We start from the raw sequence: 27,756 nt of genomic DNA, 5'->3' as shown, positions 1-27,756 counted from the left end.
AGGATCATATCAAGCCACTCAACTGGATGGATCGGGAGAGGACAACCAACCCAGCTGCCTTAAGCTCCTTGGAGCCCATACTTAAGCCACTCAAATGGGTACCTCAAGGAAAGACCCCTACCTAGTCGGGTATGGGATGCTAGAGTAGCAATGGTAAGGAGACTTATCATTCATCTAACCCATTACACTCATATTCGATTATAAAACCAATACTCCCTCCGTCCCACGTTACTTGAGGCGTTTCTTTTCGGCACGAGATTTAAGAAAGTTGTGTTAAGTGAGTTAAATAAAGTAGAGGGGGAATAAAGTAAGAGAAAGAAGAGAGAGTAAAGTAAAAGAAAGAATAAAGTAGGTGTGATTAGATGTTTTGTTTTTAGCCAAAAAGAGAAATGACCCAAGTAACTTGGGACAAACCAAAAAGCAATACGACTCAAGTAACTTGGGACGGAGGGAGTATATAAAAATAAGGCACAATTTCTACCAACTCAATTTTATATTTTCCTTCACAAAGTCAAATAATTTCTTAAAAATCATGCTGAAGTCAAAATAAGACTATAAATGACGGACGGAAATAGTATACTTTTATGCAAACGCACTATTAATTCGTGAATGTAAGAGGGTAGAAGAAGCATTCATTCTAAGACAACGATTTTCATGTTCTTCACCTCCAATATTTGTCAAATTTCAATGGGCGTAGGTACGCTGCCGCTCTATATCATAGAAATGTTTTTCTCTAGAATTCATTTGGTTTACATAGGGGGTGTTCGGTTGGCAAGATTAAATCTCATGATTAAATATGTATCATGTTTGGTTCATAAGATTGAACCCTTCAACTTAATCCTAGATGGATAGTCTCATGATAATTAGTCATAGCTTCCCCCCTCCAACTAAAATAATCCCACAACTTAATCCTAAATGGATAGTCTCATGATATTAGTCATGGCAACCGAACGCCACCATAGTAGACAAATATAGTTTTGTTTGGAAGAATCAAAGGTGAAGGGTGATAAATTATATTTATAGTTTTGACCTACCATGTTATCACTTCACATGCCACACGTTTTTCAGTCACCTAACGACAACACCACATTTCGTGCCATGTAATTTTATGCATGAACTTCCGTTGCAAGACATATGGCAGATGCATTAAAAATATAGGACCTACTCATTTTAACTAAACCCTTACACGCATTTTAACATCTGTTTTATGAATTACTTGCGAAGCTTTTAATCAACATGTAAGATCATTATGGTTCACATAAATAGCTCCTCATATAGAACAGAAATAGTCTCTTCTTTTGGCAACATATTTTAAAGTTTAAACAATCAAGTGTAATCATAACCTAACAATTTTTGGCAAAATTTTTAATATTGCAGTATAATCATAACCTAACAATGACAAACCCAATCATCACAACACAAACTTTCAATCTCATACTCAGTTTGGTAAACTACATGTAACTCACCCTTGTTTGATGATCAACAATCAACTCATATGCAGATCGTTTTTATTGGTTGAGGCAAAATTTGAAAATGTTCAACACTGATTTTTTTTCAGCAGATGCTCGGATAATATTGAGACAACTTCTTAAATTCTTCGAGGTTTTTAATTACCTGAGCTCCAGTTTGTGTATATGCATCCTTCTGATCAGTGTTGCAGCCCCACATATGGATCGCAAGCCTCCGACACTTGGGCGAGGGCTGTCTTAAATAAGTGCAATACCACTCGATGATATCTTCCTTCTTGATGTCCTTCAGTTCCTCAGCTTCCTTTTCGGATAAGTCAAACATATACCTGAGAGCCAATGTCAGAGGTCGTTAATGCAGTTGATTTTCCCTCATGCTTTCAGTTGCTATGATTTCCTAGTAATGAAGCTTGTTCTAGATCGACATGACATGCAGATAACGATATTCAGCATATAAACTAAACTATTCAAGTATGAAAAGAATATGTGCGGAAACACCATAAAAAATTGAAATGAGTCTAAATTGACTATTCAATCAAACCTACATCTCAAACTGACTTTAACATCAGTCTACAGGCTACAACATGTATCTAGGATCCCTACTATCACATTCAGGATGCAGCAGAACATCAATAGGCTAAAAGGGCCTCATGGTTGGATAGCCAGAGCTTTCAAACCCCCATGTCATACACAATGTCAAAAATCCTAACTTCAAATCATGCAAGGGCAAACACCTGCAAAAGCCCGGACCTTCAACTTTTTCGTCCAACAATCAATAGTTAAAGCGAAGGTATTGTTGGAAGGTCCCCACATTGAGGGTTTTCTAATTGTACATATTTCTTGATATCCCCACTGGCGGGAAATGTCACGCACTGATGCACACATTTGTATGTGACTTTCCCGAACCCACATCCGATGAGAATACCAAAAATATAGTGGTGATATTACATGGGCTTTTTGGATAGTACATTCAAAATTGGCAATTGGGTGTTGCACAAAAAACAGTGATATACTAATGTTCAAGATTCAGTTGGCCACCCACTCAAGCCTTTCACTTCACTGCCTTGAGATGCACAGTAAATTCTGCAGGGTGTAATGGGTTACCTTTTATCAACTATTTGACCCCAATAACGGTTTGTTTCATATGAAAGAGATGGATCCTTTTCAAGAAGCTTCCCCATTAAACCATTTCTATAATTCTCGAAGGAATCATGGTCAAGTCCATTCTGCAACATAAGCAACATTAAAAGAAACATATTCTCGATAAGTAAGCTTTAAGAGTAAAATATATCAGATGCAGATTTTAAATTTTTAAGGAGGTATGGAAATGATAGTTAGATAGGAAAAATGCACCATAAAATCCAAATAATAAGTTCTGTGTCTTCTCAAGGAAACTTAATTGAAGTCCATGTATTGTTGTCTAAATCAACGATAGACTAAGAATTTATGGCTGGTTACTTACCAACAACTCTTCTAAGCTGTTTATGAAGTTCTCGATTCTCCCTTGCAAGTGGACAGGATCATACTCCGAAGACTGAACACGAAAACAAAACCCTAGTATGCGGTATGTTACTCGAGGGCTACAGTCAACAACATAACCAAGTTGTTCCTTCGTCCTGTATAAACAATAATAAATTAAGTTATTGCCTGAAACAGCTAGTGAATCCTTTTGCAAGTGCATTTTTGCGTGATTGACAAGTACTGTTGTTGTTCGCGGGTGCTGGGGTTTGGGATGGGGCAGAACTGTTGCACGTTATTCAAATTTTTTTTGCCAATAATGAGTGGAGGTATGCAGTATTACAACTATCATATTCATACTACTTGTTATATGTTCAGTCCAACTTTACATACCTGAGTTGATTAAAAAGTGGTTCTTCAACTATTTCGTCAAAAAGGTCTGCGAGTGGAGGTATGTAGTATTACAACTATCATATTCATACTACTTGACCACTTGTTATATGTTCAGTCCAACTTTACATACCTGAGTTGATTAAAAAGTGGTTCTTCAACTATTTCGTCAAAAAGGTCTGTGAGTGCTTTTAATTTAATCAATGTTGTTCCTTCTTCGGGTTCAATCTGGAAATAAAGCTGCAAAACGGAAAGGAAGGAAATAAAAAGAGAATCCGTAAGTATTAAGCAGCCATTAACAGTATATAACAAAGCTTACTCATGTTGCTTTTATGTTACCTCGACCACAGAGTTTGTTTCTAGCTTATTTTTCACTTTGACATATCTAACAAGGTCGGCACTTGAAGGAAGGCACATCACAATCTCCTTATGCCTAAAATCATATGGAAGTGGCTGCGCAAAGAAATTGCTTTTGAATATCTCTGATAATCGATGAGCTTCCTCTTCCAGCAAATTTCCATGGCAAAGACCCTCGATATATAGCTACAAAAAAAAAGCAAATAGAATTGAGCATAGACAACTTTAGTGGATCACCACTTTGAGGAAAAACAATTGCATGCACAAATTACAAAAATTGCTGTAAGTGTTCTCAATCCAAACTCTCAGTCCTTAGGAGTGTCATTCACGATCTTAATATTTAATCATCTATATCTTGGAGGAAGAAGGGAAAGAAGATTATAGTTTTAAATCAGTGCATTTGTTCCATGTAACCCGAGAGGCAAGAACTGAACTCAAGCTATATTGTTAACAATAAAGAGAATTCCAATTGCCACACCTAACATGTTTTAATTTTCCAATGACGGTAGTTTAGGTTCCATGTGATGCTGGTATTCATGACGTGAGTCACCAGAGCAACATGTTCAACTGTCAGCTGGCCTTATTTCCTTTCATATTTTATCTCCGAAAATCTCATTACATATCAGTTGCTTAAGAAAAACACCTAAAAGATGTACTCTTTCGACTTAACCAACACTGTCAGCTTACTAACATGTTTGCAGATATAGAGTTATGCAACTATCATAACTTGTTACCAACCTGGGAAAGAAGTTCAGGAACAAAAGCCCTCAAATCTGCTATAGACAAGTCATTTAACAAGCTCAACTTTTCATCTGCATCCCAGAAACTTTGACATAAAACTTGCAATCTTAAATAGGAAGCATGACTTAGAGGCTTCATGTTGGTGTTTCTCAAAGATCTTTCCATATCTTCTTTAACAACCTGTTAAAAAGCTGAAGTAAGCTTGCATATAAAATCCGCAGATGATATAGAAAATTTACAGTAGCTAAAATTTCAGGATATCACTTATGTATAGACTATAGAGGATGAAATGCTGTCCCTTTTGGAGATCAACGTACTGGACCTTCCTTTGTAAGAGGGAGAGATCTCACATTCAATCTCCACTGCCATCCACTCCCCAAGACTTCAATTTTAAATTAAAGTAAAAAGAGGATGAAGTGTTGTTTATATGTATATAATGAGAAACATGAGAGAGTACATTTTCATCAAAATTATCAATCCTTAGCATAGCATAAAACTTCTTTTCAATTAAAAAAATAAATGTCTTAAGATCTGTCTCAGTATTGCAAACACAAGAGTAGGATGTTATTTTCTTTCTTACTGGTTCATCTTTCTTCAATAAAGTAAATATAGTACGTACCCTGAAGCGGTCATCCTTTGGCAAGAATGACTTAACTGTTGCCAGAACTTTCGACAATAAAACTGAAAGCTTGTCATTAAAACCATAAAGCTTCAGCTCTAGCTTATCGCCATAAAGAGAAACAGAGCTCTCCAATTTTGCAACACTAGCCTGAAATAAAGTAATTAAGCCTTCTAATTATTTATTAGACCAACAATTTACAACAGAGAAATTAAAACAAGTATAACATATCATTGAAAAGAGCAAAAGAAAGGACCTGGTATATAATCTCATTGAGCTCATCTTTAAGGAGCAATATGAATAACTCGGTCAATAAAGCGTTCCTCATATTACTGTATCCTCCTTTTAAGGTGATGCGGAAATATGTGTTAGCACGAGGAAGTTTAAAAGTCTGGTCAGCCTTATACCACAACTTCATATAAGGTTTGTCAAGTATACATCTTGGAGATGCGGAATCTGTTGATTGGCAAGATTCCTTCTCAACACGTAGGGAAAAATCACATGGAATGAAGTCATTCTTTGAGGGTAGATGCAAGGAGGAATCTATTTTTGGAGGATCCTTCCATAGCTCCATCAAATGAAGTGGAATTTCTTCCTCGAGATATCGGGATCCAAACCATGGCTCTTCTTGGATATCTGAAATCCAGTAGAAAGTTAAGAAGGGCAACTTTTCCAGTAAAAAGTTGACATCGACAAAGTGATACTCGATCCATATGAGTTGTTAAGAAAACATATACTACCTTCATCCAAGAAAAAGTCTTCCTTTTACATTATGGACCGTCCACCAAAATTAATATCTATCTATTTAAAGTAAGTTTTTCTCTCTAATGATGAGGTGGGTCCCATTTTTCACTAACAACATTTCAACCCTTTTTTCTCTCTATCTCTCTTACTTACCCAATTTTGCATTATAACTCTCGTCCACAAACAAGACTATTTTTTTGTAGACAGAGGTTGTACAATTTATCAGAGGTATACCCTTTTAGCAATTTCTGACATGGCATGGATGTGAAACAATTATATGTATAGTGTAAACTGAAAATAGCAGCAGAATGTAAAAATAGGTAATTCAATTTAATGTCACACGCCAAAGTCTATGCCCTAGGTCAGTTAACTGATGAGCATCAATAACAAAGATATGAAGTACACCACATTCACAAAGCTTATGACAAGATATTTAATGTGAACTAGACCAGGTATTGCTTGATTTACAGAAGTAACTTATTTTCTCCTATACACTGGCAGACTGGCTTAGTCCATCAGTGTGATTTCTCTCTAATGACAATTTAAAACCAAATCAATATAAAATTAGTATGACAGAAGCAGCAATCCATATTCATCTACTTTGTCGATAAATCTACTTAAATCAACAATTAAGGGAGATTTTTTAGCCTGATAAGGTTCAATTGTCAAACCACTGGAGATTTAGATTGATAGATGCTATTTCACACAGGTCAAACAACCACCTTGATCCACCCCATGCCTTATCCATCAACTTCCTAGAATCACCATGATTTTTTGTTTTCTACTATATGTGGTGTTCATATACACAACTATTTAGGGAAACAAAAAGCACATAATCAAATATCAAAACTAATACAGCAACAATAATGTGTACGAGATTACTACCATGCGACTTCTTCAAAGATTTGGTCAGAATATCAGCTCTCATGTTTCCAGGATTGAAGAATTCCAGAATATATTTTATCATCTCAGCATCCCAGATTTCATATGCATAGTCACCATAGATAACATGCTCAGGAGGAAAGACAAGCAAATTCGCTGCAATAATATATGCTATCACTTTAGTATCCCTCAGTTTAAACAATCAAAAAACCCAAAAATAATCTATCTTGGTAAACCTGAACAGAACAAACAAAAAATTTCATTGAGAATTGATACCATCCATGTTTTCATGGCATGGAATTTGAATATTTTCCAAAATAGAACCCCTCCACGTGGAAAATTACATGCATTTCAACTCAAATGAACATAACAAATAAAGGACAATTAAAGTATTTAGCAACTTCAGGACAGAATATACAGGATACTTTATCCCAATAAAAATAAAGCATTAAGCATTCAGCATTATATGTTAAAGCATCCTTGATACCTAACAGCTCTTGTGTGTGTACCTAGAGGAAGGCGCAGAAGAGTGCAGCCGATGTTTCAGCATATGTTAATTCTATTATTCCAGTTTATCGTTGTCTAGGCTTGGTTACGTCTTGGATGATGGGTCAACTTTATGAATAAAGTATAGTATTCCTAGTTGATAGATGGTGGACTTTGATATTTATTTTTTGATTAGCAGCCAACTGCTGAGAAGAAATTTCATAGTATACCAATCAAATACCATGCTAGAGGGACAATGTAAACATAAAACTCTAGAAACTACATAGATTATAAACATTAAATACCAGCAAGTTCTGCAGCATAATCATCTTGAGGTTGCTCCTCTGCAAATCTGAACTCCATATGTCCAATATCCTGGAGTTCTTTAAATATCCATTCTTGAGGAGAATCTTGATGCAACAGTTTGATATATTGATAGATGATCCCAATGATTTCAAAGATCTACATCATATACATCAAAAGAAAATACTAAAGGACAAGCAGTTTCCAGGACTAGAACAGATGATGAAAAACAAAATGCATTGTAAAGAAAATACAAGAGAGCATAAGAACATCATGAGATGCAACAAGTTTATACCAAAAAATAAATAAGCTCTTTGGATATTTTAAATATAAATAGGAGATGATCAAATAAAAACTTTTCTCCTTGTACTTAATACCAATTTGGACCATTGATCTTTGTGTGACCAACAGTAGTAAGAAGCATTATTGTAATACATAAAGGAACCATTATTGTATGAGTAAAGAAGCATGGTTCATAGTCTCTATAGGAGGTGCCCCAGTTGAAATATTTAAAACAAATCTAATTAACAGTTACAATTACAACTATATTATCATATAATACCTATTGCTCCATTTAACATTAGAATGTCAATATGAATTGAGTACAAGTTTAAAACGAAGATGCAAGAGTGGTTGTCTACTTTTAAGTAGAAATGGAGAGTGAGGAAGTGGTGCAGTTAAACAAGGGTACTTATGAAAAAAAAATGACTATATTCTGAAGGAGGTTATTTTTTACTTTTTGTCCTTTCTTATTGCAATTTTTGAAAGACGAAACACATAAAGTTATGGATATTAGGATATAATCGTATAATTCAAAATTGTACCATTAAAAGAAAATATATTCGTTAACTTGTATTTTTCTGAATCATTTTTCATTGTAAAAAGCAGGGAAAAATAAATTTACATTCTCCAGGCCGTCGTCCGTGAGGTGTATAGACATGCCAAAGATGTATGCTATGGAGGAGCGATGCATCCCTTCATCACTAACACCAGCAGATATAGAAGTTACCCAGCCTCTAGCTTTCAAGAAAAAATGTATACTTCCTCTGCCCTCTGCAATCATGTTATTAGTACCCTAACATGTCAGAACATAATGCCCAACCATAAGAATATTAATGCATTAATAAGCAATAGGTGCACTCACAAACTAGGGAATGAACAATCTATGTACACAAAATAACAAGCCTCAGCAATTCACAGTCTCTTGGTCTTTGCATATCGAGATAGATATGCAATAATAAAACGCTAACAACTTGTCTACCACCTGATTTACTAAATTCCATTGAAAGGTATGACCATCCCATTGGCTGAGAGGCAATACGTGAAGTCAATGAAAGAGGAGAGATGACAAACATGAGAAGGCAGTCAAAAGTGTATAAGGCGATCCATGTAGTAAGAAAGAACAGGAAAAGACATCTTTAATAGAAAGCCATGCGAGATTCCTTGAAACCACATGTGTTGTGCACAAAATTTTATTCGCCGTCTCTGCTCAGTTCTCACATCTTCAGGTTATTCTGTTTCAATAAGTCAAACCCTGGCCAACAATCTACATCTCTACTGTCTTTCAAAGACAAGGTAGCAACTTCAGTTGTCAATTAAGTAAATTACTACTCCTGCAGTGCCCTATTTGAAGCTATTAACATGCGGATCTCATCAATATTATAAATTAAGAAATTTCAAGTTCAAGAAATAAAAGAGTTTGAGATTGGTTGGTTAATGGAAACTTTACAGGCATGCTCAACCAAAAAAAAAGAAAGAAAAGAATCAATGGCAAAAAGTAACTGTTGACGAAAAGAACAACTTGCTTCATCAAAATAGTATCAAGCTGCTTCATTTTTAGAGTCTATGAGTACAAACATTTTATTCATATCAAGAATTCAAGGGACTCAAACTAGAACATACAAAACAAAGGTCATACAAAGTCATCATTTCTTACTCTTAAAGAGCAAAAATCAACCATAATAAGGTAGACAGCAGAAGACCATCTTACCATGTCCAAGTAGATGGGCAAGGTAATCTTCAGCTTTCTTCATGTAATCTTTCCTCAATGAAGGCAATATCCAAGATAAATCAAGGACATGAACGTCTTTAACTGCCTCCAACCAGTAAAGTTTGCCAGTTCTCCAAATAGTAATATCTAAACCCATCTCTGGCTTAGCCTGAAGACCTTTCTTAACACTGCTAAATAGCTCAACGACCCAACTTTCAAGTTCTTCAAGGGGCTCTGCAGGAAATAGATATAATAGTTAAAAGCAGATAACAGATACTTAATTCTCACACAAGATTCTGCTTCTATAATAGCAAATGAAAATGCTTTATTATAACCCCATATAGAAAATACTTTGTCAATCATTGTATTTGTAGTCCACAGCCAAGTGGCAACATAGTCAAGGACTCAAGCCCCCCTTAAATTCCATCATGGTACTAAGAATCCAAAATAAACCCTTACTGATCAACAAATCTTAAAAAATTTCACAATCACATCATTCTCATCAGAATAAAGCAAAGATCATATGCTGATCACAGGGGACTCATTCCCCCCCCCCCCAAAAAAAATACTATTTATTAGCATTTCTCATTTGTTCTTAGATATACGAGTTTTAACCATTTCAAAGATTGTTATATGAGATTATTCTCACAGAAAAATACAAAACATTCAAGTAACAGGAAAGTGCAAAACTGCAAATTTAACATTGCAACAGTATATCGTCAACACCTTGACAAACAGCATATCACCCACATAAATTGCAGTTAATGTGAAACAAAATGAGAAAACTTACCTCCACCAATGACTACTAGTTTCATTGATCCACCATGGTAACTATCATGGTATAGTTTCAGAATACGTTCTCTTAAATCAACACCTTTCTCCACGGCATCAGCCAAGCTCTTCTTACTCCCTAAAAAGATTGAACTGGGAATTCTGTCAACCAATATATAACCACAAAAAAGCTTAGTGCAGAGTAAAATGACAACTAATAGCATGTGAACGTACCCCAAAAGAACCGATTGAAAGGATGACCAGGGGCTGATGTATGGCATTGCAGTTGTTGCAGGCGGCATGAATCATTTTGTAAAACTTGATTAAATTCTGCAACAAATTAACTGATTAAAACAAAACGAATTGAGCTTCAAAGGAAGATAAAGAAGTCAATGGAATTGTGCGTAAGAATCATTTTCAGGATACAAGATATGCATCAACCTGAATCTACAGCTAATACTTCTCTTTCCATGGCTTCAGCTTTTACCAAAGGAGAAGAAAAGAACTGAGAAAACCTGAAAATCAAACAAAACAAGAACAATCATACTGTCAATCTTTCATTAACCAACGTACCAAAGGAGAAACTTAATTATGTCTCATAGATGTGATGATTAGTAACCCTCTTATAGGCTATTAAATGTGTAATGTAGAATTTTTAAGCAAAATAAAATGCCCTATTTTAGAAGTATCTTGTAATTCAATGAATGTAAATGTGGAAAGATAATGGGAAACAATTGATGATCCATCCTATCCACTACATAAAAGAAGACTAGTCTGTCTTGTTCAAGGAAAACCAAGAAACATGTAATAGTGCAAGAGCCCTTGAAGTTTACCTTGTCAAAGCACCCTTAAGAAACTCCCTCTTAACCTCAAAATGATAGCAGGTATGCTCAGTTTCTGTATACGCATTTGATGAGCCTCCATGCTTAGACAAGTAACTATCATACTAGACAAGAAAACGGTCAATGGAGAAGCTAATTTTTTGTCTTGAGTACATAAGAAGAGACCTAAGATCCCATTTGTTAATAAAAAGGTATTGACTGATACAGACCAGAAAATATCCCAAAACAAAATGTTCCACGCTACAAATGGCTTAGAATAGTGAGTTAATCTGTACGTTCAGGATGATTTAAAATGGCTTAGAATAGTGAGTTAGTGCCAGAACCCAAAGTTGGTACCATGTCATCTTTTGGGAATTCATATGAAATGTTGTCACTATAATTTTTGCTAAAAACACTTATGTCGTATTATTTTGTGAACAAAACTAAAGGACAAACCAATAATGTATTCATGTGTTCCATACCACCTCAACGAGTTTACCCTGTGGCGGAGCCAGACCTTTTACAATGGGGTCCTGGGGCCTAAGATAACATTTCATAGCCTACTTAACAACATGTCTTGTGAAATCAATACAAATATTAAAATCAACTAATAGAAATTTAACAAATATCTAAAAATCATATTTGTATTATACTTTCTTGATATTAACCTTAGAACAAAGATATAGAAATGAATTAGTCATAGGTTTAAAGTTCCGACATAGAAAAATTCATAACTGTCAAATTTAACTAATTGAATAATAATACAGAATATTTTTACAATTTATAATCTTAACTTAAAATTACTAAACTGACACTAAAAAATTAACTAATTAAATAAGTACCCTTTTACAAATTATAATTTTATCTTAACCCTCTCCACACCACATTGCTCTGCCCCTGAGTTTACCTATGTTTCTATTTAGCAAACAACCTACACATAGTCCTCTGCTCGATCTATTCCACCTGCTGGCATATGTGGAGCTGAATGAAGAGAGCCGTAGGTCAGGTGCAAAGGAAGGTCTGAACCAAATATAGCATTTTAAGAGGACATTTTCACAAAGAAAATGGTGGTAATTTAAGCGAAAGAGAGAAGGCCATGCGGAACAGATTTTGTTTTCGGATACAGTATCTGAGGTGGCTAGGGTCAGAAACAGCAACAGTTGGCAAATGATCAGCTTTCATACAACTAGTTACCTAAACAATTCGAAATCCTCTTTTATGGTAGTGAAAATAGCAACCAAGTGGATCAGCAATTGAGGAAGACCTGGATCACAAATTCACAATGGTATGCAAAAAAGCATAGCAAATTACTGGAAAGTGGTCCTCAAAATGCATGCCTAAGGTTTCAGGATTTACTTTCCTTTGCCTAATTGAGAGGTATGTGGGAGGTTCAACAACTACAAATTGCAAAACTTTTATCCAACATGTAAAGTCACTTACAAGGTAAAATTCAATTCACAAACCTCATTTTCATCTGGAAAATCAGTACTCCCCATGAAAAGCATGTGCTCTGCAATAAAATATGAGAAATAAGTTTCTCCTATTGGCCTCTCTAGTTATGCCCAGTTAAGAAATTGTTCTAATCTATGCTAAAAAAAGAACCCTTTACACAACCATCGCCAGCCCATGCACTAGATTAAGAAGCACAGATTGTGACCTTACTTTACTCATACCATTTTTGCTTTTCCCTAAATCCAACTTAGAACTCTCCAAATATACAATATTTGAAAATCTATGGGGAAACCTGTACAACTGTAATTTTATTTTCATCCAGTATAAAACAAGAGCATGACTCACATCACATGATATTACAAGCATAAGTTTAAGGGCATCGCTTTATTGACTTCTAGAGTAGAGTTTGAAATATATAGTAGAGTGAAGGGTCATGTTCTAAAAAAGGAAAGTGTTATATTTTTGGGGATACCAAAAACTGACCTATACGTTTTTTGGGTGGAGGTAGTAGTTATTGCTATTATAAGCATTTTACTAGCTCTGAATTTGCCATCTACTGCTTTCTTTTCAGTTACTACCACTTTCCCAACAGTATCCTATCTGAATAAGTTGAAGGTTCAAAAGGGTAAGCTGTCAATCTTACAATTAGTTATCATATCAAAACCAATGTAATCTTTGCTTAACTCTCCTTCCTAATAATTAATTCAAATGCACAGAATTGCAAAAAATAACCTAGAAAGTGCGCCAGCCCCTGTGCTTCATAAGGATCCGAAAAACTCCCAATGCCTACACACATTGCCGCCGCTGCCTGCAAACAAACAATCAAAAGACAATTAAACCTTCATTAGACCAGCAACGGTACAAGCCGATAAGTAAAACAGCAACATTTCGGATTCCAATTCAAAACCATCCAACACAAAAACTGACCTTCTTCTGCGTTGGGCCTTTCTTCACTTCCTCAGTTTCATCATCCTCGTCATCATCGTCATCGCTGTCGTCTCCTTCAGAGTACTCATCAGCTTCTTCATCTTCTTCGTCATCCTCATCCTCATCCTCCTCTTCATCTTCGTCTTCCGTTTTTCCGTCTCCAGAAGGTTCGCCTGAGTAAATCTCGGGGTCGTGGACGAGCAGCGCGCAGAGACCGTTAGGAAGCTGTATGAATCTGTAGAGGCGTCGGTCAGTTGGGGACTTGACGATGACATCGTCGGAGGAGATAGCGCAGGTTCCGACCGCCATTGCACGGAGAGGCGATGAGAGAGGGAGTGAGAGTGGGGAGAAATTGAATCTAGGGGAATTGGCAGTGATGAATTTTTTGAATAAGTAACTGCGGCAGCGATTTTGGGAGTTTATATAGAGGCTTGTGGTAATGGGAGCAGCGGAGCAGAAGAGCATCGCCTCAAACAATTCTTTCGTGCGTTGTACAAATCCATTTTATTTCTATTTTGTTTTCTTTTTCTTTTTTTTAGTACTTACTATATATTTTAATTTTATAGCAATAAAATTTTATAATTCCTGCTACTAAGAGAAACTCCAATTATACTAGTATCTGCTTTTGTCATTTTGCACAATAACTATTTTATTTAAAGGCATCCACAACGACAGCTCATCATTGTTTCGAGCTTGTCTCGCAGAGATGAAACGACGACGAGATGACGTTGCAGATGAAAAATCTCTTCTCGTCCCGTGGAGTGTCTCCTTCCAGAGAGAAAGATGGCGAGTCATCTCATCCACATGGCGCATTCCACTCGTCTCCTTACAAGTTCATGAATAGTGAAAAAAAATGAATAAGAGATAGGGTTGTAGATGACCTAATAGTCTACCGCTTTTTTGGTAGCACGAAATTGAAGATGTGAATAAAATTAAAATCTCTAATTTTGAATTCCATTCAATTTCAAATCTCTAAGTTTCATAATTTGAATTTTATAGCAAAACTATAATTGAATTGTTGGTCCAATTTCCGAATAAACACGTAACATTGGACGCGGACCTATTTACAAAATGGCCGTTCATGAGTCCGTAAAAGTCCATATTTTTTTTTATAAAAACAAGCTCAATCGGCAAGAAATTATAAAGTTTGAAAGTTAACAATTTTAACGCAGATGCAACTGATTAAAAGGCTGTGTACTTAGCAAGCATGAAGCAAAATATTGTGGATTAAAATGCAGCTGTGGCTGCTGAAATGAGATAGCTTTGACCGTTGGCACAGTTGGGAGTATAATTCTCGATGTAATCAGTTTATCAAATTCTGATGAATATTACAATAATAAAATAATATATATGAATATAATTGGTTGGTCTTAAATACACAACAAATAAAACAAGAGAAACACCAAACAAAGTCCAAAATGAAAAGGATGAAGAAATGAAGCAAGAGCTAAAAGGGCATAGGGTGGTGATTAATGGGGGAGTTCACGACGAAGGAAGGAGGGTTAGTAGTATGGTGCCTGGACGGCGTTCCGGGTGGGATGGGGCTACGCCTGTTGCTGTATCTCATGTTGTCGCCGCTCCTCCTAGCTCCTCTCTCTGCCCACTTGAGCTCTTGCTGCTTCACCACCGATGGATACACCATGCACCACCCTATGTTACCTGCCCTATGTATGTACCTGCAATATTTTTTACTCTCAAGACTATTTTTTATGGACGGCGGTAATATACACGTGAAATATAGGAAACCTTTGGCTGAATCTCCTCCCCAAACAGTCAGTGCACTTTCTACCTTCTGTCATGTCCCCCATCCCAGTGTTCACACACTGCCTACAATAAACTCTTCCACAAACCTGCCAAATTAAATCTAATTAAAATTTAGCTAATTAAAATATGGAGTGTAGTGAGTGTATATAAAGGTAGACAACATAACATAACATAACATAGCATACGAGGCAACGATGGCGGCAGATATATATGTAGTTACAGCAAATGGCGCAGATATTGGAGTGGGGAATCCCGGGGCGACGCCTCCCTCCTCTCTCCACTCCATAATTAGTGACGCTCATGTCATCATACATGATACTTCTTTGATCAATATCCAGGTGATTGTGGTGGTGAGGGCTGGGAAAGCCCTTGCTGAAGTCGAGGCTAGGAAGCTTGGACAAGGGCGATGAGAGAGGAGATTTCGATTTCTCGGCGATGGGTGACATGGTCGAAGAGGGAGATAGTTTCTTGATTTCAGCATTGTATTGGTTTTGGTTTTGGTGGTGCCTCACTTGAGCAAAGTCTTGAAAGGTGAGGTTCACGGACTCATCTGGGACGCCTAGGTATAAGTCTTCTAGCTCCTTCTTCGCCTTTGCTAGTGTTATTCCCCTATCTCCCATCTCCAACTACCTAGATTTTAGTTACAATTAAAGAGATATAAACTATGGTTGATGCAAATGGGATTTTATGGTTTAAGTATTATGCAAGGGGGGGTGAGTGAAGATGCTAGGCCGGTAAACTTTATTTAATTGGTAGTAACGCAGGATTTTTTGGAAGGTAATTAAAATCGAAACTAGATAGACAAATGGGGGCAGGCCCAATGCTTGCATTGGTTGTGTTTTTGTCTGCTTTGTGCTTATCAAGTGGAATGCTCAATTGCTTGGAGAGATATACTATTTCTTATATTTTCCCATCATTTTACGTTTAATTTAATGTACCCTCTTACATCCAAAATTCCCCCTAATGATCCTACATTTTTTTTCTCATAACAGTCCTATAGAGACAGATAGTATGATTCGAACATTAGCCTAAAAAAACTCTCGTTTCTAGAGGACATGTTAGTATGTTATCCATTTTGTTATAAGCCTCGTGTTAGGGAATTGTCATACTCTCAACGATTGATAGATAATAGACAATGAAGCACAATTTAATTGGTAAGGCACTTTTTCTCCATCTAATGATTCGGGAGTTTGAATTATCTGAGACAGATAATGAACCATTATTTATCAATCATTTAAAGTATAAAAATAACCCAACATATATGGATATGGTAGTTTATTTGGTCAGAGACGAATTAATTAGACTCCATCGTAATATTGCTGGAAATGAATAGATTGGCAGACAAACAAGTCATAAGATAGAAAGAAGATCGCTATCATCGCAACACGCAAAATACTAAATAAACTAAACTAAATCTCAAAAAACAAAGTCCGGCCGGCCTCAACTATTTTATTGTCTTGACTATAGTTGCCGTACCATATAATTTTCGGGAAATTAATTAAAATTTTAGACTACAATTCCACCATACCTATATATCTTAATTTCTGCGCGTAAAACTTGTTTTAATCGCTTCCAAACTTTGGACCCTACATTTCACTATTAGCACAACAATAGTAGTAAAAAAAATTCATCATGGTTATATAAGTGCGTATAAATTAAAATGACAAATTTGTCTCCAAAAAATTACTATCTCTTAACTTTGGAAGGTTAATACTCTCAAATTTGCAATATCACTATATATAGATTAAAATGAACAAATATGACCTAGAAAACTTGACTCTGTGGTTTTCAAACATGCATGTAAACACAAAAACACAAACTTAGCTCTTTACTGTTGTTGTCTCCCCTCCGTATCTGCAGAGACGAAGGTGATATTTTCTTGCTTCTGAGCGCCGGTAGGCTCGACATACATATCCAACGGTACAGAAACCGCATTCATCAGCGTTGTCAAGCTCATTCCGGCCGTCTGTGCAAGCATATCGTCTTCACGGTAAGATCGCAGTTGAGGTCCAACTGCCCTGTGCTTGCTTCTTCCATGTCCGCTTCCACCCCTGCTGTGTTTGCCTTCATGTCTACGGATATGTCTTCCCTCGCTGGCTCAATCTTAACGGAAGCCCTATCCTTGGCTTGGGAAACTTCAGCTTCACGTTCCAACTGCCTCTTTTTCTTGCGCATTGTCAGTGTCTCAAAGCGGCGTCTTACTGTCAGACAGACGTTGCACTTGCACGTAGGATCGTGCTTCCCCTTTCCGCTAGGAGGTTGGATGCAGACAATGCAAGTGCAGCCCGGACGATGGCGAGGATGCCTAGTGGTAGCCCCCACCGAACACTCAGCTGTGTCGCTTATGTTGTCTCCTAGAACTGCAGCAGTTGCCAATGCATCTAAGCCAGAAGGCTCCCCTACTTTTGGCATCTTCTTTTCTGAAACTTTTCTTCTCTTGGAATCTGAAAAATAACAGCAGTTTTGTAAGCATGATCTCTTTATAACATCAAAACATGCCAAAGATAAAAAATGAAGTGAGGAGACGACTCCATGACAAGAGATAGAAACAGTCTGACCGACGCATATTGAGATTTTCTATCCGGTGGATAAACTCTCTACAGACACCGATACTATAACTTTTTGCTATTTATGAAGATGCGGAAGAGCTAAAGCACTTAAAATTCAAGAAGCTGTATAATCAATAGACCAATCTGGCAAATAACGATGACTGGTAGAATAGTTACAGTTTCCAAATATATTTTCTTTCAAATCCTCATTCCTCAGCATGTCAGAAGATATGTCACACAATAAGAAAATTCTCAAAAAAACTGGTGGGATCGGATAAAACATTTCAATTCTTTCAGAAGTGGCAAACTGCCAACATAATCATCAGGTTTTCATTGATGTGAACATGTCTTTAACAGAACTAAATGCTAAGCCACTTCAGTCAAAATCAAAACAAAGAAATATGATACTCTTGGGGAATTATGCAGATGAAATAATGGGTGTATTCGACAGCATGAGATTGACACGTCAGTTGCCATTGATGAAAATGTCAAACAGCACTGAGGCCATTTGGATTCCTGTTCTAGCCCAACTGTAGTCTTATCAATCACATATCCATAACAAGCACTGGTTTAAGAACTTAGGAAGGATGTCTAATGATGTTAGGTGGATCTCAGCACTCTAGAAGAATGTTTACAAGAATAGCAGGGGATTCAGTAAGTCTCCTAGAGTAAAGCTGTATATTATAGAAAGGAGCTCCCGAAAACTTGACATGAAAACAAATTATGTGCCACTGCCATGATTATTCTGGCAAGATTGCAATAAATTAGAACTGTGAGGGGAAAAGCTACAAATTGCCCGTCCAACACATGCAGACACTAAAGAAAGTACACACACATAGACAAAGGCACCAAGCAAGCACATTAGAACTTGGTAGCATCACTTAGTAGGTAACTATGTAAAAGTGCACAGATGAGAGAGATATTTTGCAAGGTTATTCAGCGGTGTTCATACCTTTGCAACTAGGAACAAAAGGTTCCAGATCTCCGGGTCGTATCTCCTCTGGAGCAGGACATGAAGACCTGGAACAGATCACCATAAAAGAAAACCATAAGCAAACAATTCCATTTCTTTGGCAACTCTTATAAAGGGCAGAATTCGCTGAACACAGGACAGATAACGCCGAAAATATATACTTTATTTTCCATGTAAACCATGCCACTGCGGTCTCCATGAACTTACAAGACCCTACAGAGAAGTTCACAAGTCCATGACAGAAAAGGAAAACACATCCTCTATCTACAATAGCTACTACAACATAGTGCTTGTGCAAATTTTCTGGATAGTGTTCTATCCTGCATGTCCAGGTAGTTGCCCTGATTCTGCAATAGATTATTCCGTCGCTCAAGAAGGAATTTTGGACTGCCTATCTTTCTGGAGATTGTACTTTAATATTATGCCGAAATATTCCATAAAGAACACCACAAGTTTGGAATCTATCTTACACCGTTTGAAAGAAATTGGAGCCAAGGTCAGAATATATACGAATATAAAAGTTCATGGGCCATGGCTATTTACAGAGTACTTAGAAAACACACCTTTCCCTTTGAAGGTGTGACTCTAGATTATTGGGATTATAGCTCACCGAACTGATCTAGATTTTCTTTGTTAGTGTTAGTATTGACTCAGGTCCTTGTGATGTGATACTCAGACTAGAGTGCATTTCATTGTTTTGGTGAGTCGGTTTATATTTCATGTGATCTATAATGTAACATGACTTTGGAAGAGAACATTTGTGGAAGAGGGGAGTCCAGACATTAGGAGATCCCACATTACAATGAACGGAGTAAAGAAAAGAAAAAAACAATAACATGAGGAGCACAACGTGTAAGCAAGGGGGAGTTCAGCATAAGAGATCTCATGTTACAATACACAAGATCGATGTTAGAAGAGTGTCCAGCATCCACCAGAATACTCTGTTGAAGAAATTCTAGATTGTTTTCCATTTGGGCGTGACACCCAATACAGGTGTGTTAGACCAAGTTGGATTACAGTTTTCTTTATCATATTTTGTTATTATATTTATGGTGTCTAAACTAATAGTGGAACAAATTATTGAACACTAGGCAGCAAAATGCTTTAGGCGAACACCGTAGCAGATCACCTATTAATGCACAATAAAACTATCATAGAATCTGGAAACAGGAGAGTTGTTCCTTACGTAAGTAGCAGGCTACCACTACATGGATAACTCAATAACTCAGATTTAATAACTTTTTGAGTGTGAATGACCATATTTACAATATTTACCATGTTTCAGTTTCTACTGTGACCATAAATTTTCTGCAATTCCATAACTAACAAGGTTGTAAAGTTATTTGTTACTTTTACCCATCATACTTATTCTTTTCTATTTTAAGTAAAACAGAGCAGAGAGTAAGTACAATTATGCCACTAATACTTCACTTAGTGTAGAATTCCAGTATCAGGAAACCAAGAGAGAGAGTGTTCATATTTATGGAGAACTGATTTCTTGAGAGATTGTGTAGCAGTGAAAATCCTCATTTAGTTTAAAGGAGAGAAAACTTTTACCTTACTGCCAAATCATGTCCAGTAAACATGCCGGGAGAGAAAAAAAATTTAGTTAAAAACTGAGAGAATTTTTGCCTTAGATGTCTAATGAAATGTGAAAGTGAGGAATTTTTTACTTTTATAAACAAAATGATGAAGGAAATGGGAGTTCTAAGATGTGTTCTATAGTTTCCAGATACACAAGCTCTAAATTATTTTGATGTGGCTAACCTTTTTAAATCCCATATATTCTCCGAGCATGTCCACTTTGCAGAAAGAAGAGCATGCACAGGCAATCTTCGCCATTTCAAGCAACTGTCACACTGAGCCAGTTGGCCCTGCTCCCTAAGAAGATTACTTGAAATTAAGCATGATGTGGTCCACAATCAAACTAACACGCAGTTAGTCATACATGCAAAGCCCTATATAACATCCGAACCACTTAAAGCAGTCATTGATGATCTTCTTGAAATGTGTATAGGGAAATATCTGTGTTTAATTTGATTCAGGAAGGTCTTTCCAGCTGACATTTGTAACATTGGACGAGAAAATTGTTTTGAGTGGAGAGATTGAAAATGTGTAAGTAGTGTTTGATTCTATATTTGTTTGGAGGATGGCCGGAGAACTCAAAAAAATGAGCATTTGACATTTCACAAACCATAAGCATCATCAATTTTGAACCCATTGAGGCCTAAATTATCATGTATCTTAACTATGTAAAACCGACACGTCAACTATTCAATTAACTTATTTGTAGTAAGCAGCATATTATGTAACAAGTTATCCACCAACTTTGATTTCACTAATAAAAAAGATAAAGAATAGAACTCATTAAACATTACTACCCCCGTTTCCTAAAAATAGAAACTCTTTCCTTTTTGGTCCGTTTCCTAAAAATAGAAACTTTCCATTTTAGGAAATGGATCCCACAATCCACTTACACTACTTCCACTACATTTTCTCTTCCTCTCTCTTACTTTACCCATTTTTCCCTTCCTCTCTCTTACTTTACAAATTTTGCATTAATACTCGTGTCATTTCCAAAGTTCCTATTTTTAGGAAACGGAGGGAGTACTACCTTAGATAAAATATCAATTATATTTCTACATAATATCAAAATATATTATCATCTTCACTAAAAAAACAAGGCAAAAATGAAACAAACTTCAAAAGACATTAAGTGGGAAAAAATTAGCAAGAACATTGAGGACGAGCCAACATTGTAGAAAGATTCTTCAACATTTCACAATTCAGTTTCTAACCTGTAACTAGAATAGATACTCACAATTCTTTGCCACATTCTAGAGGCCGGATAATGAAAACAAAAGGCAGATAGAATCCCCAAGAAACTCAAGTAGAATCTATCCAAGTTCAGTTATTTCAGGTTTGTTGATAAGTTATGCGAGATAAAAATTCTGTGATACTTACTCAGATGGTCCGGAAGTGTAAATTGTCCTCTTTCCAAAAATTGGAGGTTCCTAACCAAACAAATAACAATTGCACAACAGTATCAATAATCAGAAAAGAATACTAACAGTGGCATTTACTGTGTGTGTGTGTGTGATGAATGTGAACAACATTTCAAAGAAGAGAAGGATGGTAATTGAAACTTACTTCAAATTCTTCAAATTCATGGTCCTCGACTACGACAACAGTTGGTTCAGCAGTTGGAAATGGGCGAAGCAACTCTTGTGCTTCTTCCCAAGTTATTCTCAGCTCCGTGGCATCATCTGTATGCATGAGAAGCCTCTTATTTTTAATGTTCTCCGCCGTCTTCTTCTCCGATATGGACTGCTGGAATGAATCACCAGAAGTTTTCCCTCCATTCTTGACATTGTTTGGCAAGGCAAGGTATCTCGATTAGAATATGCACTAAAATGTATCAAGTGAAGCATTTTGTTCAATTTGCAAATAGAAAATACCGAAAGCAGATTGCCATTAGTGCCAGAAAATGATGTTCCCCCGGGTGAATCACCACTGGTTGAGGTGAGAGTTTGGGAGTCCTACTTATTTGCCAAAAGTAACATCTATGAGCTGCTTATTATGATTGAGAAATGTAGAGGAAAAGAAGGTAATGCGTAAAGCTTATGACCTGAGTATCACCAATGTTTATTGCTTTTCGGCAGCCTATGACAAATTTACCGCCAGGTTCTATGTGACTAAATGTCACTAGTCAAAGAAGAAGCATGCAAGAGAAGGGAAGTTAGTTTTTGCGGAGTACATAATGCTGGACAAGTGGGTTTTCAACACTCAGCTAAGATGCAAACTTCAAATATATGAAATAAGAATATTTATTTAAATATATAGAACAGTTTCTATTTATTAGTATTTCATAAAAAGAACCTTTCAACATTCTAAATGGTTTGTTTTATACTTTTATTACATTTATTATTTTTCACAAATGATATTCTAAATAACTAAGGAAGATGATGACATTGGGATAAGAAAAGGCAAAAGTATTTGAAAAAAGGAAGGATGAAAGAAGAAAAAATGCTAAGAAATTTGAAATAGCAACATTTGAAGTAGGAAGAAATATTTATTGATACGCCAAATCTTATAGAGGATTTGAATGTAAGAGTTCAAGAAAGTAAGAACAAAACACATAGTAAAAGATCAACTGCCACAACCATATGAGACTTTGAATTAACAAAGCATATACCTGTGTCACCAGCTTGTACTTGCATATTTTGGATGCAAGGGGTTACACCTTCCAATACATACATTCTGCTGTTATTATTAGGCCAAAATCTGAATTGGAAAGTCCACTCTTTCCCCGTCATGTCTTGAATCAATATTGGTATACCTTCTGACTGATTAATCAAGGGGAAAAATGCCTGCAAAATCATATAACTTTGATGTTATTGAGGTCCCCAACTTTAGGTCAACCTGTTTCTAAGAAACATTTTTGCGAAAGCAAATTAAGGGCGTACTTCAGCACAAGCTTTAGGAAGGACAAGGCGACCAATTCGCCCAGCATCACTGGCACTCAGAACTTTCTCAAACAAAGGTACTACATTGGATTTTAAACTAGAGACTGGTCAAGGAAAAACTGCAGATATATATCAAGAAGACATCTAAAATCGGGTGGACATTCATAAAATTTAAATGGCATAAGAACACATGTGGATACTCTCCAGACAATTGCTGCAGTTCTTGGTCGGTGATCCTTGGCCAATACCGAGGAAGCAACTGATTACGACCTCTCCCTTCAGCAGGAGGCCTAGCAACACGTACTTGTGAAACCGTTCCTTTATTCATCTCGGACCCAACAGTGGGGCTAGGTTTGGGAGGTTTTAGTAGAATATTGAGTGCTTCACGTAAAGAACCTTTGCGTTGTTCGCTTCCTTCAGCAATCCCAGCAGGAAAAGGCAAAATAGTGGCCGAAATACTTGAAGGTGTCGTCAATGAGAAATTAAGAGATGGCTGATCTAGAGGTTCATAGATATTCTGAACCCCTTCTCTTGGCTTGCTATTATCTGTCTTGAAGAATGTAGAGGGCGAATTTTGTTTAGTGAGATTTGGAATGAACTTGCTGCTTTGCCTATTTTTAAGCAAGGGATCGTCATGTGTAAGTTGCCCAAGACGTGAACAACCATCAATTGCGCCTATAACCTTTGTCAACTGCAGTAGCCTCCGACTGCTAAACTTGTCGTCATCAATTCGATTATCAACAATTACAGGATGAACATCCTGAATCCCATTTGTAGAAACTGTGTCATTCGAAACATTACTAGGAATCTGCAAAATATTCAAGTATGAGAATCTGAAAACCAAATAAACAAGATGTAACAAGCAACTAATAAATGATAAATCACCAGTACTCATAGTACAAAATATAAAATTCAAGTGGTCTATCTCAAGATGAAAATATAAATCATCAAGATGCAAATCCTTGGATTTTAAGGAAATAGCAAATCCAAAATTACAAGAAAACATAAAGAATCGTCTAATATTTGACATGCAGAAATGCATCATACACAACAAAACAAGCTTCGAGTGGTCTATGTCACCTGACGAGGAAAGTGAGAGATAAAATGGATAGAGGGAAATGAGAATAATCATTCACAAACAGAATGTGAAACTCATTACTATAGTTCCTAAAAGATTGCTTCTAAGTCAATCAAGTTTCAAGCAGTTAGCATCCAATTCCATTACAAGACTGATGCATTCGTGATGCAGTTCTTGTAAATAGCAAGCCATAGCGGCCAATAACCTGAAGTGATTGTTCAGACTGAATTTCAAAACGCTTTATACAGGTTATGCACCCAACACCTCCAAAATCCATGTATTCATGTACATATCTTGAAGCAATGCACCCACAGTGGATTTGCTGACAATAACATATAATAATGGTCAGACAATCTCGAAAAATATGACGAATAAAAGATGACAATGCAAGATTGTTTTACCTTCCCACATATCCGACATTCCCTCCAACCAGATTCCTCCAGGTGGAATGTTTCACAGAAAACCGAATTCTCATAGGCAGATCTGAAATCCACATTCACACCAAGCAAACCATGAAGTGAGAAAAGATCAGTTGGAAAGAAGATGCATGCGCATATCAGGAAAAAAAACAGTGGAAGAAACTTCCAATTAAGTTCAATTTCCAAATAAATTACATGAAGAAACATATATTTACCAGTATCCTCTCATGCAAAATATATGTAATATTTGAACAAAGAGCAGAAGTAATATACAGGAAAATTAAGAAAATTCAACTAAAATAATCAATGCATCAGCTAAACAGAGCTGATGTTGTTCGAGATAAATGAAGTATGGTGCTTAATGTGCTCCCTACTATTTGCAAGAAAAAGCAATAGGCTTTTCGGTGCCTTAGAAATGCTGTATGTATAATGTATTAGTAGAAGAATTATGTCATAAGTGTTGCACGTCTTTAACAGAAGAGATCACCATAAGAAGTTGGTTATATCAAGGCTTGAAAACTTATTTAGCAAAAATAAAGTGTCGACCAACATATGAAATATGCATTGTAACACCTTTTGACTTGAGTCATAATAATTTCTGAGTTTTCAACGGTGATCATGGATGAATTTTCCTACATTTAAGCACTAACTATTGTGTGGCACCAGTTGATCATTACAGAAATTTACAACCAAAAATCCTAAATATAGTAAATCCCCATAACCAAATTGCAATCCCCAAATCAATCGGAAAATAGGCAAATGAGAAGAGCAATCTCAAATTCAAAAAAATATCAAGAAAATTACCCGCATCTGTAACAAAGAGTAGCAAATCCACCCGATTTCAAGGTCCAACCATTCCTCCACTCAGACGACGCCAGCTCATGGCACACATCATTCATGCAATTCCTCGACCCCATTCCTCGGAAATTCAAATCTTAAACCCCAATCAGAGCAACTCAAAATCAAAACCCTAAATCAGGAAGGAAAGGGAATTCAGTCAACCGACAACTCAAACACTAGCGTGTTAAGAAAAAACAACATTTCATATATCAGAAACAGAACAATAATTGTGTTCGTTCATCTTTCAAGTTTGAACTCACCCTATTCAAATCTATCAAACCCAACGTCCGCATGCGATCATCTTCAATCAAACTGACCATTTTCCCACAGAAATAACTCCAAATCTCTGATTTTAAGAGTAAGACTATAACACAAGATTTTGAGAGGGGATTAAACAAAAAAAAAACAGAGTAAAAGCAAGAGGCGGCGGCGGTCCCCGGCCACAGAGGGTAATCTGGCAGAGATAAGAATTGAATTAAAATCTAATAAAATAGGCGGCGATATGTGTTTGCACTGCGCGCTTGTATAGATGCATCATACATGTACATATATATTTAGAGAGAGAGGGGGGGGGGGGGGGCGTGTGCATGCAAAGGGGGAAGACCGGAAGAGAATGAGATGCATAAAATGCATGCACTAGCACTACTCACCCTCTTAATTTCTTCGGATTTCGCTAACGATCTACTCTCTCTCTCTCTGTGTGTTCGAACAATGATACGCTGGATCCGTAGATTTCAATTGGGTAATATTAAGTCAATCAAGGTAAATTTCAGTAATTATTTTTTGACCCCGAAGAAACAATTGTGTACGAAATTCTTTCCATAATTCAACCTTTAATATTCCCCCGTTCCTTCCTTGTTAATAGATGCATTTCTTTTCATCACGGAGTTTAAGAATAGTTTGTTAAATGGACGGTGAATAAAGTAAGAGATAATAAACTAAAGAGAAAATTACTTTTTGCAAAAATTAGATTAACTTAATTAATTTGAAATTTCCCAAAATATAAAAATGATTCTATTAACATAGAACGTAATTTTTAGTGTTTATTGATAAAATTCTAGGGATTTTCATTTACTTTTGCTAACTTTATGATCCGAATGTTTTGATTTGATTTGATATGGGTAGAAATTATTTATATTTTGAGTTTTCATATGAGGCCTAAGAAGCACTGTCGTTGTGGACCTCACTTCCCCTTCACCACACGCGCACGTTTGCACATTGTCACACTGTTCGAGTGCATGCATTGCACTCTATGCGACTAGACGATGCTTTGTATGATAAAACTCGGGAAGTAGTGCGAAGTGAGCGTCCTACTGATGCGAACCTGATGGCCCGCTGAGCGAGTCCAGCGGGAATAGCACCATTTTTGTGATATTTTTATCTTTTGAAACTCAATGCCTGCTCTGACTCATAAATAATTTTTCAAGGATTTATCTATCTATAGCTCTAGCTTCTACCATGTCTGCCCTTAGTAGTCGAAGTACTTGAAAGTTTATTCGATGATGAAGTTGATCTCAAACAATGAGTAAAGGTCAATTTCGGTCCTAAACATATGACCAAAATACGAATTTGGCCCAAAAAGTTCACTTTTGAAAAACGGGTCCATAACAAACGAAAATGTCGCCGAAGTAGTCATCTTTTTCACGGTTCCGCCAAAAAACTAACGGTCAATGCTAATTGCGCAGTGGCATGACCTTTAGTTCTTAAAAAAAGGATCACTACGACAAAGATTTCATTTGTTATTATGGACTTGTTTTTCAAAAAGTGGATGTTTTGGACAAAATTCATTTTTTTGTCATATGTTTATGACCAAAATTGATCTTTACTTTTGTTAGGGAGTTTAAACAAAAACGTGAACAAATCGGATGTCCTGAAAGGCGTGAAACACTTTCAGATCAAATCAATTTGGCGGTTCTATCAATATTTGATCGGATACAATTCAGGTTTCGAAGATATTCGTATGTAGATTCTGTCCAACTTTGAACCCATAAATTGATCATAAGAAGAGGCAGAAAACGAAGAGTTGCGTCTCTTCGTTTCACAACTGTTTTTAACAGTTTTTGGCGGGAATAGGAAATTGCAAAATAGTCCTTCAACTTTCGAAAATTACGTTTCCGGATGAATTTTATGTACAACAACTTTAATGGAAATAAAAAATTTCCTCTGCCCCTTGGACCCCGCTACTCAGGGGCGCTGATCATAAGGAATTCAAATAAGTGTACACTCCGCACTTCCAACTTATTTGATGTCTCATTATGAT

General features: G+C 36.5%; 1 protein-coding gene and 1 pseudogene across 1 annotated transcript; both read right to left on the bottom strand.

Annotated features, from left to right (window-relative positions):
• Positions 1-1,275: 1,275 nt before the first annotated feature.
• On the bottom strand, positions 1,276-13,886 carry LOC121811589 (nardilysin-like). Its single transcript, XM_042212453.1, has 19 exons — positions 13,408-13,886; positions 13,213-13,288; positions 12,492-12,538; positions 11,041-11,153; positions 10,649-10,722; positions 10,442-10,537; positions 10,227-10,346; positions 9,437-9,670; positions 8,351-8,499; positions 7,449-7,605; positions 6,661-6,813; positions 5,288-5,667; positions 5,032-5,181; positions 4,410-4,592; positions 3,654-3,857; positions 3,448-3,554; positions 2,929-3,082; positions 2,571-2,692; positions 1,276-1,795 (listed from the first exon to the last, which is right to left on the bottom strand). Exons 1-19 carry the CDS (start codon positions 13,870-13,872, stop codon positions 1,555-1,557), a joined length of 3,225 nt encoding a protein of 1,074 aa, XP_042068387.1. The 5' UTR covers positions 13,873-13,886; the 3' UTR covers positions 1,276-1,554.
• Positions 13,887-16,839: 2,953 nt separating this feature from the next.
• On the bottom strand, positions 16,840-26,018 carry LOC121810911 (annotated as a pseudogene).
• Between the last annotated feature and the right edge of the window lie 1,738 nt (positions 26,019-27,756).

This window comes from Salvia splendens, chromosome 7, assembly GCF_004379255.2.
Source record: "Salvia splendens isolate huo1 chromosome 7, SspV2, whole genome shotgun sequence".
Taxonomy (NCBI): domain Eukaryota; kingdom Viridiplantae; phylum Streptophyta; class Magnoliopsida; order Lamiales; family Lamiaceae; genus Salvia; species Salvia splendens.
The sequence above is the reverse complement of the archived record's forward strand: the minus strand, read 5'-3'. Positions and strand labels throughout refer to the sequence as shown.

What these genes read in the sequence shown, in the direction of transcription:
- LOC121811589 (XM_042212453.1), bottom strand. Translation starts at nt 13,872, where the DNA reads ATGCTCTTCTGCTCCGCTGCTCCCATTACCACAAGCCTCTATATAAAC. An exon ending in ATTTTCCAGATGAAAATGAG is followed by an intron (nt 11,154 to 12,491) that starts GTTTGTGAATTG and finishes TTTCTTGTCTAG; the next exon opens with TATGATAGTTACTTGTCTAA. An exon ending in ATCTTTGAAGAAGTCGCATG is followed by an intron (nt 5,668 to 6,660) that starts GTAGTAATCTCG and finishes ACTGGATTTCAG; the next exon opens with ATATCCAAGAAGAGCCATGG.